General features: G+C 40.8%; 1 protein-coding gene across 2 annotated transcripts in view; it reads left to right on the top strand.

The window, feature by feature from the left end:
• Positions 1-12975, top strand: part of LOC111146052 (glutamate ionotropic receptor NMDA type subunit 3A) — a 150885-nt gene that overhangs the window by 108818 nt on the left and 29092 nt on the right. For both annotated transcript variants that reach the window (XM_022501428.1, XM_022501429.1), the window contains exon 6: positions 6015-6166. In XM_022501428.1, the coding sequence (XP_022357136.1) occupies positions 6015-6166 (152 nt within the window). The remainder of the gene's footprint in view (positions 1-6014; positions 6167-12975) is intronic.

Raw genomic sequence — 12975 nt, 5'->3', positions numbered from 1 at the left:
GGGTAATTGAGGTCCCTCTTGCCTTTAGCAGCTACTAACAATGAATCATTTGCAGAGGGCATAAGAATGAGGGACTCCATTCTCCACCTTTGTCTTCAGGGGGCAACCCTAACTTGTCAAAAGACAGTGGTGAGATGGCTTGTTTGCCTCTGCTAGACCCCAGTGCCAGATGCCACACAATTAACTCCCCACTGGTTCCCTGTTTACATTTCCGTCTGTGCTGCTGAGACTTAGCATCTTAAAGTTCCCATCTTCTCCACACACCACATTGTTTTCAAAGGGGATAAGCACAAAATGGCGCATGAAAGAGCTCTCTCTGCAAGAGAACAGAGAGACCACAGACCTGAATAGAAAGCATTCCCCTCATTGTTGGTTTATTCTAAAAAAAAACAAACAAACAAACAAAAAAAAACACTGCTGGTTTATTCTGGGTAAGTTGCAAATCAGAAATTTTTTTTTTTTAAGATTTTATTTATTTATTTGATAGATAGAGATCACAAGTAGGCAGAGAGGCAGGCAGAGAGAGAGGAGGAAGCAGACTCCCCCCTGAGCAGAGAGCCCGATGCAGGGCTCAATCCCAGGACCCTGGGATCATGACCTGAGCCGAAGGCAGCTGCTTAACGACTGAGCCACCCAGGCACCCCTAATTAATTCAACTTTAAAGGCATAAAAATGTGATGAAAGCGATTTATGAACAATTCTTACCCTTTTAGCTTACAGGAATGTTTTATATATGTATCTGTGTCCGCTGCGTAATAACAGTTATCTTTGCCTGTTTTTTGAGTTTGTTCTTTTACTTTCTTAACACTAAGTATTTAATACAGTGTTTTGGAGCACTGGCTCTGGAGTCTGAGTGCTTGGGTGAGAATAGAGTTGCTGTTACTCACTGTGCCCCACGGAGCAAGTCATTTCATCTGTTCTTCAGGCCCCTCATCTGCATAATGGGTCTATGAATACCACAACTAGCATGGAGTTGTGAAGGTCAAGTGAAATAATCAATGTGAAGCATGGACAAGCACAGAGTGCCCAGTAAATTATTATTATTCAGTATATTGAATTAATAGACTGAGTGTGATTCTTCAGAAAATTATCCCAGGAGAGATAACCCTCACATATCTCAGCTTCTCCCACACACTTCTTTCTCCACTCTCACATGCTGGGGGTAAGGGAAACCCATTTTTAAAGTCTACTTTACAGCTGGGGCTATTACAATATGTTCTCAGCCATTGCCCCAGAGTAACTAAATGTGGTATTCCAAGGACAGACAGCAAAAATGAATTAATCTCTCTTTCCTGAAGCCTTTTTAACCCTAAGATCTCATTTTCAAAATATTTGTTACCAACTACATTTCAGGAAGATTCTTCTAGTCTATGAATTTCTAACTATACATTTGCTAGCCAAAATATATTTCCCCCACTCTTAGCTGAGTAAAGCTGATTTATCCATGGAGAAAAGATCAGGATTCTGTTCTGAAAATTGTTCTCTTGGGCTATTAAGCTGTATCCAATTTCCAGGGTGCCTGATGCCTTCATCTTTAGGGTTGAAGGATTCCATTTTGCTTCATCCATCAACCACAAAATAGTCAACCTCGTCTTTATTGCAAAGCCACGTTTCTAATGATAATGAAAGCAACTCAGGCTGCTAGGTTGAGTCAGCAATTTAAAAATAAGAATTCTTTGACCAATGAACACAATCAAATTTGAAAAGCAACTGATAAAGAGAAGGACAAAAATGAAACCTTCAAGGTTTTACTATTTTAGGTTTCTGAATAAAATGGATTTTTATGTCTTTTAACAAATACCTCTCCTAGTCACCAGATAACTTTTTTCCTGTGAGAAATTTCTCCACTTGTTCTGTATTCCTAGTGTGTTTTACTTAGCTCATAATTATTATTGATGCTAATAATCATTTAAATGTCAATAATATATGTATTAAAATAGAAAATTTAGAAGGGCAGTAATCTATTTTTAGCAGTCAATTGGAAATTAACCTTGACGTGATGGAGTAGAGTGATTTAATATTTATTATTTCCTATGTAGCAATTTTTTATAAATGTCCCTGTAACTTCAACATAGCTTTTTCCCTAAGGCATTTTTAGTACTTTTGTTGTAGTGCCAAAATTCTATTCTTAGAATATATAGATTTATCATAAGTATTAATTTCAGCTTTTTAAACTTTACATCACGTATTTCTGTCTCATCTACCCCAAAATGACAGTATCAAGAATCAGTCTACGATGCCACCTCTCATCCTCCCATCGGGTAGAAAGTTCTCATTCCTCTGAACTCCGTAGAGTTTTATCCATCCTCCTCATTGCATCTAGTTTTCATATTTGACCTTTATTGAATTTATGCATCATCTATCTTGTTTTCCAGAAAGGTCCTGTAACTTTCTCCCATGTCGTGTAGTTATTTATGTCTGGCTCATTGCCCTCATGTCCCCGTAGCTTCATAAGGATAGAGCTGTGTCTGAGTTAACTTGGAAACCTCTGTAGCCCTTGGCAGGGTATCTGGCACAGAATAAACATTCAACACATGTCTGTGGAATTCATGAATAGATGAATAGGTATGGAATAAGTGCATTATCAGATGAAAACCTTCCTGCCATTATTACACTAAGCTGGGCCAGAATTGTTGGCTTTGAGGTGATTTTTAGAAGAAACAATATAGTCAGGGGGTGTCCTTGCTAGTTAATATCCTCATCTATGTATAATCATGGACCAGGTAGGGCTATACTTACAGTATATTTCTACAATGTATGGAAAAGTTTATAAACAAAATCTGCCCATGAATAATATATATTTTGTCTGCTGGAAACAAACCATCAGTTTAGATGATTGTGGTTTTTTACTGCATTGCCCAGTTTGGGGAGATTACATCAATGTGATTGTAGTGATAGAGCCTGTGTTGAAGAGGAGGAGATAGGCCAAGTATTCCCTTATCTTGGTCGCATGTTATTCTGGACACCGTGGAAAGAACATTGGCTTTAGACTCAAACAGACCTACTTTCAGACGCTAGCTTTGCCAACTACGAGCTGTGTGACCTTGGGCAGTTTACTTATTCCTAAAGTATTACATATTATGCATAAGTTCTTATAGCGGTTAGACCCATGGGGTATATTATCTGGTACACAGTAGAACTCAGTACATTCTAGTTATTAAATTCCAGCATGATTTAACTCAACTATAGACCACAGTATATACAGTCTTAGTCTAGTGCATGGTCTACAAGATGGGGTAAGGTACATATCAAGTTTATTATAGTGTTTAGTATATAGTAATCTCTTAATACATATCAGAAATTGTTGAAAATTATTGCCCCAGGGGAAGAAATACGGTAATATTCAGCAAACCTGGTATAGCTGTGCTGACAATCAACCCACTTCCACCAGATAGTTCCAAGTCCTCCCACTCTATGTTCTATACACCCCAGTTCTCTCTCGTGGCATTTATCTCACTTGTAATGAAATAATTATTACATGGTGCAATAATAATAATGGCAGGGACTGCATCTGCCTTCCTCATTACTAAATCCTGATCAGTTAACCCAGTGCCTAGTCACTCAGTAATTGTTGAATGAGTGAATGATGAATGCATGAGTCAGTAAGTCATTGAATATTATTATACACATGACTAGCGTTGTGCCTGACATATAAATAAGTCTTGAAAGAATGAACTTGCAACGGAGTTGTAAATAGCATTCATTATAATAAAAGTTTCTAAAGAAAACCGGTTACTTTGTTATGGTTAGTTGCCCATTATAAAAAATGTTATTTAATGATAACATCAGCAGAAGAACAGGCTGCCTATGTAAAGTCTTTCATTGTCAGTCTTGCTTTTCAAGCCAAAACTACTAAGCACAAAGTAGGCAGTCAAAATAGCCCTTTGGATGGAAAATTCTAATCATGCTCTTGACATTGTCATCACTTCCCTGACTGGCCATTGTTAGGGAACAAACAAAATTATCAGGGGGAAAAAAACCATACGGCTCTTTAAAACTCAGAAACGTTTTTCTGCCTTATTTATTTCTTCTCTTTTATTGCTTATAAACACATCTCAAGCCTCATTTTTTTTAAAAAAAGGATTTGTGTATACACAATAAAAAAAAAACAAAAAAACTAATGTCCTTGGAAATAAATTGCAAGATAGAAATAATTATAGCAAGTATTTGTTTTCATGAAGTATCTTTGAATTCTTGACAGCCTTTTAGTCTTTATCAGTGAAAAAAGAACGAGCTACACTTTTAATTTATCTTCCTCAATCATCCTGAGGGCAAAATATCTTTTTTTGACTATGCTGTCCAATAGCTAAAGACAAAGTGTAGTTAATTAGCTCTTTCACATGGCTCATCAGAGAGCTTACTAGTGAATTAACAGTTTGGAAAGGAAGTAAAGCCACACAGAGCAAGGATATACAGTCCAAGCTGATTATTAGAAAACTCTGACAACACATTGCATCCACCTTTGTGCTACTCCTTCATCCTTTCCCTTTCCTCTCTTGCCTTAAATAACCACTATCCTGGATGTAGGGCTTATTAGTTCCTTGATTTTCTTCTGACTGTACTTTTGCCACATACTATATGAATTCCTAAAAATACACTATTTCATTTTGAATGTGTTTGCATTTACACAATGGATTCATGCTGTAATCTTCTGCGGCTGATCTTTATTACTCAGTATGGCTTGGAGTCATCCATATTATCCCATGTAGTTCTACTTCATATGTTTCACACTATATACAATATACCAATGATGTAATATTCCACAATTTATTTACCCATTCTCTTGTTAAAGAACATTTGGGTTGTTTCCAAATTTTTACTATTATGAAGAGTGCCTCTAAGAACATTCTGATACATATCTCCTGGTGTGGTTGTAGTGGAGCTCTTTAGAAATGTATTTAAAATTACTGATCTTAGAGAATATAGATGTTCAACTATACAAAATAATAGCAAACTATTTTAGGGCACCTGGGTGGCTCAGATGGTTAAGCATCTGCCTTCGGCTCAGGTCATGATCCCAGGGTCCTGGGATTGAGCCCACATCCAGCTCCTTGCTCAGCAGGGAGCCTGCTTCTCCCTCTCCTTCTACCTGCTGTTCCCCCTGTTTGTGCTCTCTCTCTCTCCCAATCTCACTCTCTGTTAAATAAAGAAATAAAATCTTAAGAAAAAATAGCAAACTATTTTCCACAATGGTTCTATCAATTTGTATTTGGAGAAGCAACATATGTGATCTTATGGACCTACATCTTCTCCAACACTTGGGTTTTGTTTTTGTTTTTTTTTAAGATTTTATTTATTTATTTGACAGAGATCACAAGCAGACAGAGAGGCAGGCAGAGAGAGAGGGGGAAGCAGGATCCCCACCAAGCAGAGAGCCCAACATGGGGCTCAATCCCAGGACCCTGAGATCACAACCTGAGCCAAAGGCAGAGGCTTAACCCACTAAGCCACCCAGTCGCCCCCCAACACTTGGCTTTACCTGACTCTTTTTTGGGGGTGGGGGGATAAGTTTTTGTGGATATTTAAATTCTCATGTTATACTGAGGCATGGTCTCATTATTAAAAATTGATAAAAGTAAAAAAGGGTCCTGCATGACCAATGATGAGAGAATGTCATAAACTCGAGATTATAATTAATCCAATTTTGTGTGTTTAAGGTTCAGAGGAGGGGTTTTAGGAGAGGTGAATAGAAAATCCTAGTCCTGGTAAAGGCCTCAAAGGTATCTTTTCAAAATTATCTTAAAGGAAAGGGCAGAAGGCCTTGGAATATAATGTGCTCCTGGAATACAGTGCACAGCCCATTCCTCTCCTTTCCAGATTCATCTCTTCTACTCAGAAAGGCAGCAGATGTGTAATAATCCTACCTTGGACCTCTCTGTGACCTTTGAAGGAAAGATGATAAAAGCTCACCCTGCCCTTGGTACCAGAGCTGATGGCAATATCACACAAGTGCACTGGCACCTCTTCAGATCCTCTCAGGTGAAAAGCTGACCTGAGGTTGTATTCTCTTCTAGGGTATGGCATTGGTCTCCCGCCCAACTCTCCACTGACCTCCAATATATCCGAGCTGATCAGTCAGTATAAGTCTCATGGGTTTATGGATGTGTTGCATGACAAGTGGTACAAGGTGGTTCCCTGTGGAAAGAGAAGCTTTGCTGTCACGGAGGTAAGGAAAAAGTGCTGATTGTGTTGATGCTTTGTATAGCTTTACCTTGAAGAATATGAAGAAATGCTGTTACATGTGTCCTTTGGTCAATAATCCAGGCTTTTACATCTCGTAGAATTCACCGTGATATATGCAGAAGTTCACTTGAAGAGTGCCCATTCTGGTAGGAATTTGTAGTAAGACAGGTTTGTCTTGGATTCAAACGTGATGTACTTTGATGAGTAAATGTCTGAATTTCCACTTCTTTTCTATATGCTATATCCGCAAGTGCAGAAGAAACGCTGGTCGAATTACAGCAATAGTATCTATATCTGAGATTGTCATTAACAGTACTTGGTTTAACTGTTAATTGCTGGACATGATGTGGACTTCAGAATATCCTTCAAGATCTGATCAAAGCTAATTTCCCAGTGGTCCCCACTTATGAGTCCTTTATGGATTTAGAAAAGTAGACACACCTTAATGGGTAGTTCTTAGATTAGTGAATCATAGATTTTTTAAACTGGAAACAACCAATACCTTTCTTTCACAGATGAGAAACTAATACCTGGAGATCCTAAGTGATTTTCCCAAGGCACACATAGTTGGAATCTCCATCTTTCTGTTGCAGTGCTCTGCCTTTACAATGTAATTAGAAAGAAACCATCAAAGGAGATAATTAAGATAAGAGACTAAAAGATATAACAAGAACCATAGGTTCAGGCATTCAAAAGAGAAGCCAAATAAACCAGTACAAGGTCAGCCAGACATTAAAAACAACAACAACAACAAAAACAGCACTACAGCCAGCAATAATAATGGCTTCAAATAGCCTCTATTTTGGCAAATTTGTATTTCTACACAGACTCTCCTGAGCCCCAGAACCATATGTCTGCCTTCCCATTTGACATCCCCACTTGAACATCCTACAGGCATCTCACAATTTAACTTGTCAAAAACTGAACCTTTGATCTTCTCTCCTAAATCTGCTTTTCCTCCTGTGTTTCACGTCTCGGGTAATGACGCTTCTGTCCATTCAGTTACTCATTCCAGAAACTGCCAAGGATCCTTCATGCCTCCCACATCTCACCTCCTGCAGCATCTATCAACAAGCCATATTTTTTCCTTCTATAAAATATGTCTCAAGTAAGCCCGTTTATCGCCATCTTCACTGTCACCACTCTAGTCCAAGTCCTCATCCCTCACCTGGACCACAGCAAAAGTCTCCTAACTGCTCTCTGTTTTCCTGCCTGCCTTTATCCGATTTGTTTTCCATGTGGCAGATCACTGTTTTGCTTAGAAGTCTGCGTTGGGCTGCCGTGTTAATTAGGGAACAATCTGAAATGCAAAACTTGCATTTCAACAAGCCCTGTGGGACTCGATCCTGCCTATATCTTCAGCCTCATCTCATGCCACTTTCTTCCTGGCTCATTACAGCCCCACTACCTTGGTCATTTAATTTATTTTTTCAAAGATTGATTGATTGATTGATTGATTGATTGGAGAGAGAGAAAAAAAGCAATTGTGCACGAGTTGGGGGAAGAGCAGAAGGAAAGAATCGCAAGCAGACTCCTCACTGAGCCTGAAGCCTGATGTGGGGCTCCATCTTATGACCCTGAGATCATGACCTGAGCCAAAACCAAAAGCCAGATGCTCAACCATCTGAGCTACCCAGGAATCCCCCTGGGGTCATTTTAGATAGAAGTATGCCAGTGGCTTCCCTGTCTTAGCATCTTGGCACATGCTTTTACATCCATCTTCCCAAATACTCTTACCCCTGACATTTACCAGCTAATACATCTCATTATAAACTCCCAGCTGAAATCTCACTTCTCCAGAGCCTGCCCATAATCCGTGTTCCAATCTGAATCATATCTTCCTTTTTAACCTTTTATTATATCTCATTGAGAAGACGGTTATAGAGCAAAGATTTAAAGGAAGCAAAGAGGAAAATGGGGAATTAGGAAAGTAGCCTGTTCTGTTTCTTACCATGTGACAAAAGCTGTATTAGGGAAATTAACTCATTGGTTCATACCACGACCCTATTAGGCAGGCATTTTTATCTTTCTTTGGAGAGGTTTGCATGGCTTTTTCTAAAAGAAGTAAAATTGGTCTTATACCGGTCAGCTGAATTAAGTCAGCCAAGAATGCAAATGAACCAATTGCTTCACTTGTACCATTTGCTGTGACCATGGTTAACTCATGCCAAAATCTCCAAGTGATTCAAAGTTGACGGCAAGACATTAGACAGAAGGAGTCTCCCGGTCATGTCCCCAAAGCCAGCTATATGGAATGATTTGCACCTCCTTGGTCACACTCCTCTGTCTAGGCTGTTTCCATTTCAGAGGACCATCAGACGGGTATCAGCAGGAGGGACCAACCGACTCCACTGGACAAGCCTCTGAGGGTGCAGGGCTCTTCAGACTCAGAACCGAACTCCACTGGGCACATAGAGGGAAATGTCCTTTTGGAGACTAACATAAATCTATCTATTCAAGTATGAAAAGAGCTACTACAAAGCATGATAAATTTGAAGCCATACATTTCTAGACTTGTATCCTGAAGCGACCAGTTAACCACTGAATGACTTAACTGTGATTAGGTCTGAGTTTCCTCATCCATGAATAAATATGATAAAACCTGTCTTGCTATTTTGTCTGAGAAGAGGAAATCACTTATGGAAAGACCTAGTAAGAAAACTGACACAGTAAGTAGTAAATAATGGAAGTGTTCATAGCTCCTCTCCCTCCATCAAGAGAATTTCCTGAGGTTCATAGGCATCTTCAGGTGTCTTCCTGCAGCTCTTTTTAGAAGTGAGGAAACAAAAAAAAAAAAAGAAGAAGAAGAAGAAGAAGGAAAGGAACCTTCCCCAAAGACATGCAGTGAATTTCCTCATATGTCATTGGGCCAAAAGGGTGTCATCTGCCCTGCATGATCCAGTCGGTGTGAGGGGAATGAGATCATCATGATGGATTAAACTAGTCATGACTCATCCCCTTGGACTGAAGATGGGCCAGCTTCCCTTGAAATGCATGATCACATAGGAAGACCTAAACAAAAGCAGGATTCCCTTAGGAGGAAGGAGACGGGAGAATGGATGCTGAATAAACAATCACCCACCTCTTCTGTACTCACTCTATCCTTGGAAAAAGTTGCGTCCTCTCATCCCACCGACTTCCATTCATCTATACAATAAGGTATTTGGATTTCATCATCTGCAAGAGCCCTCCCAGCTTTGACCCAGTGATGATGGTTTCCCTTTTTATTATCCTGAAATAAGAATATTGATACTCTTTACAGTATAACATCGTGGTTGAAAATGGGCTTTGGGACAGTTCTGGATTTGAACCTTTCAGCTCTTGTGATCTAGGCCATGTTAGTTGACCATTCTGAACCTCATCTTCAACAAATTGGGGGACTTCATGGGATTGAGGTAAAAATTAAGTCATATAATGCTTGTAAAATATTGAGCTTATTATCCTGAATATGCTAACCACAAGGTCACTTAACATTGTTAAGGATTTTGAGGTTTCACCATAAATGTTCCAGGACTTTGTTGACTCATCAGTAATTTCAAACAAAACCAAACTAAGTGTGGACAAATCAGATAAATTTTGAGTAACAAATTATCAGCAGAAGCCAAATTCAGGGGAGGGGGATTGGGGAAAATTCTGGATGTAGTGAGCTGGAAGCAGCTGCATAAGAGACTGATGTCAGGATCAAGTTATGGTTGTTAAGACAAGTCCGGGCCCACAGATCAACTGAGTTTGGAAGGGGAAGACAGGTAGGAGTTAAGAGAGTGGAAGAGAGGGGTGCCTGGGTGGCTCAGTGGGTTAAAGCCTCTGCCTTCGGCTCAGGTCAAGATCCCAGGGTCCCGAGATCCCAGGGTCCTGGGATCAAGCCCCGCATAGGGCTCTCTGCTCAGCAGGGAGCCTACTTCCTCCTCTCTCTCTGCCTGCCTCTTGGCCTACTTGTGATCTCTGTCTGCCAAATAAATAAATAAAATCTTTAAAAGAGAGAGAGAGAGGAAGAGATGCATATTCTTAATTAGAACCTTGGAGACTGAAATGAAAGAAGAGTCTGTGTGTGGTAGTGGTAAGAGAGCCACCCTCTAGCCTCAGGAAATGTTCCGAACACACATGGAGCTCTTCTTTCTGAGGAATGCTGCTCTACACCATGGCAGCTCCTGACCTAGTGATAACTGCTCTGCGATGAGGCTCACCTGTGTGCATTTACACAGCAGTGCATATCCGTGTGCACCGGCTGGCACATTTGTCTTGTACAACCGAAGAGAGAATTTCAGGGTGTCACCCTCACAGAACCTACAGGTAGAATGTGATTAAATGAAGCCGATCTTCAGCTGAGCTCGGTCTCCTCTGTGAAGGCTGTCTGCCTGCTGGATTTCCCTTGGCTCTGATCCTTGAGTGTCCACCTGCTTTTTTTGTAAGCCATCTCTCAGGAATGTTCAGAAAAAAGAAGTATACTTGTTAGCACCTTGCTCACCATCCTTTTTGCCTCACGTGCCATCCATTGCTGGGCTATGGTAGTGTAGAGAGGCAAGGGTTGGCTTTGAAATCAGACAAGCCACAATCAGAGGAAGCCTCCTCTACCATCAGCTTGCCTTGGGCACGTCACTGACTCACCTCAATCTCGGCTTCTTCGTCTCTTCCATGGCTTCTTGTGAGGAGTAAATAAAATAGTAGTTTAATGAACATGTCCCACCTTCTTCACCCGCCCAAGGGGAGGGGATGCAGGGCACACAGTACAGCAGAAGCAGATGTGTCCTGGAAGGCACCTCTCCCACCAGGGGCTCTTGAGGAAGACATTCCTCTGTTTATTTCTGACCCAACAACCCACTTTCCAGGTCCAGTCCAGTCTGTATATGCTGCACAGAGGAATTGAACACCCTTCCCCTCTGAAAAAAATCGTAGTTTGGCTAATGAGTAATCTGGTCACCTAGTAACAGGATATGGAAGATGCTTTTTCTTCCTATTTCTGGTAATTGGGCATTAATACTTTGTTCCCTGTGAAAACCTTGATCTGTTCACCTCCCATCCTTTGGCAACCCTAGAGCTGTCTAGCTATAGTCTGTCCGGAGGATAAATTCATTTTTTTGAATTTCAGGGTTTTATCCCATCCCCAGAGTCACTTAGAAAATTGCAGGTCCAGTTCTGCTGACCAGACTGGCAATTCTCAGAGAGGAATTTTAAATTGACCTTAGATATTTCTTCGTGGTCCTCCTAGCACAACTCTGCCTGTGCCCACGGCAGACCCATTGTCACTTAGTTCCACTGGGGAAACGTATGGCTGACTTGAAGTTCCTCCATTTTCTTCTGACTCAGCAAAAAATGTCTTCTTTTTTTTTTTTTTTAATAAAGTCACTGAGTGAATTTAGAGTTCCAGTGAATTTAGAGTCTCACTGTTTTGTGAAATCTGTTATTTGCAAACCAGGAAAAGGAAGGTGGCAGATCACAGTTTAGCAAACTCCCAAAATTCTTCAAGAAATTGTTAAGATCTGTGATGATATCTTTTTTTGAAAGCTACTTTGAAATAATAATGGATCAAATAAATAATTGGTTGGCCCTTTTAACCACCTGGAAATAGTAAAGAAGGAAGAAGAAATAGTCTTGGCAGAGAATGGATAGCACACAAGAGTCCGGGGTATTTCCAGGAAACCATTTGCAAAGGTATGGTTTAAGGAAACCAACAGAAAGAGTACATTCTCCCAGGGCAAGTGAAGTGGAGGAGGCATTACCACATCTAGACTCAAGGGGAAAAAGGGAGAGAGCCATTCCTAGAACCTGAGGGAGGGGATAGCAGAGGGCTTTCTAATGGGATCTGTGTCCTTTGACGAGGAACATAGCCAACCCACAGTGACCCTGCTGGGAGATGGCCAGAGTAAATACCTGACCTCAGCTCCTTGAACCTCTTCGTCTCCCACCATGGCCTTAGGTCAAGGGAGCCTGTCCGTGTGGTCCATAGAGGACCTCCACAGGGCACAAAGCTGGATGGAGAAAGGTGGAGAATGGGTCTGGAAGGGCAAAAGAATGTCCAGCACAGACCCTCATGGAAGATGAAGATGGGGATGGGATAGCTAGAGGAAAGTGCCCACAGCCTGACCATCTGAGAATGTGCAGCTTCTGCTCCCAAACCCAGGTCCAGCCTGCAGGGAGATAGCTCATACCTTGCCTTGGTCAGAAAGAGGAGACAAATACAACCACTGGGACAGTGCTGATCTTGGGAGCCAGGCCACCCTGGCTCTACCATGACCATGAGGAGGCAGCTTTATGTCCTTGGAAAAGTTACGTAACCTCCCTCAACTTCATTGGAATCCGTATCTTGCTGTATTGTTACAAGGTTTTCTGCCTCTGAATCCAAGGGTCTCCTTGTTGAGTGCCAAGGGAAACAAATACATACGTAAGCAGGAGGTTGAACATTGCCATGAAAGGAGTTCCATCTCGAATTCAGAGACCTTGATTACAAGGTGTAAGGAAAAGGAGAAGTAAATTTCGGAACAGTCTAAAAGTAAATCAAGGTACTTTTAGGTGTTTCTTAATATCAGGGAAATGCACAATAGGAAACTTTGCACCATTCCATCTCTGAGCTCATCCTCAAATTGACCTTCACTCCATCCCTGAAATTACTCCATCCATGGCCTCCGCAGTCCTGAACTTCATCTAATAAGGAATGGGACCACCGGACAGGGATAAAGTGAGATGTCTGCTGAGCTCATTATTAGTTTGTTTTTTAAAGCTAAAGTTAAATGGTTTGTTTTCAAGAACACTGTAGAGGTGCAAATGTAAAAATGACCAGTTTGAAAATATCTACAT

Source organism: Enhydra lutris, unplaced genomic scaffold, assembly GCF_002288905.1.
Source record: "Enhydra lutris kenyoni isolate GAN:26980312 unplaced genomic scaffold, ASM228890v2 scaffoldscaffold13, whole genome shotgun sequence".
Taxonomy (NCBI): Eukaryota; Metazoa; Chordata; class Mammalia; order Carnivora; family Mustelidae; genus Enhydra; species Enhydra lutris.
The sequence above is the reverse complement of the archived record's forward strand: the minus strand, read 5'-3'. Positions and strand labels throughout refer to the sequence as shown.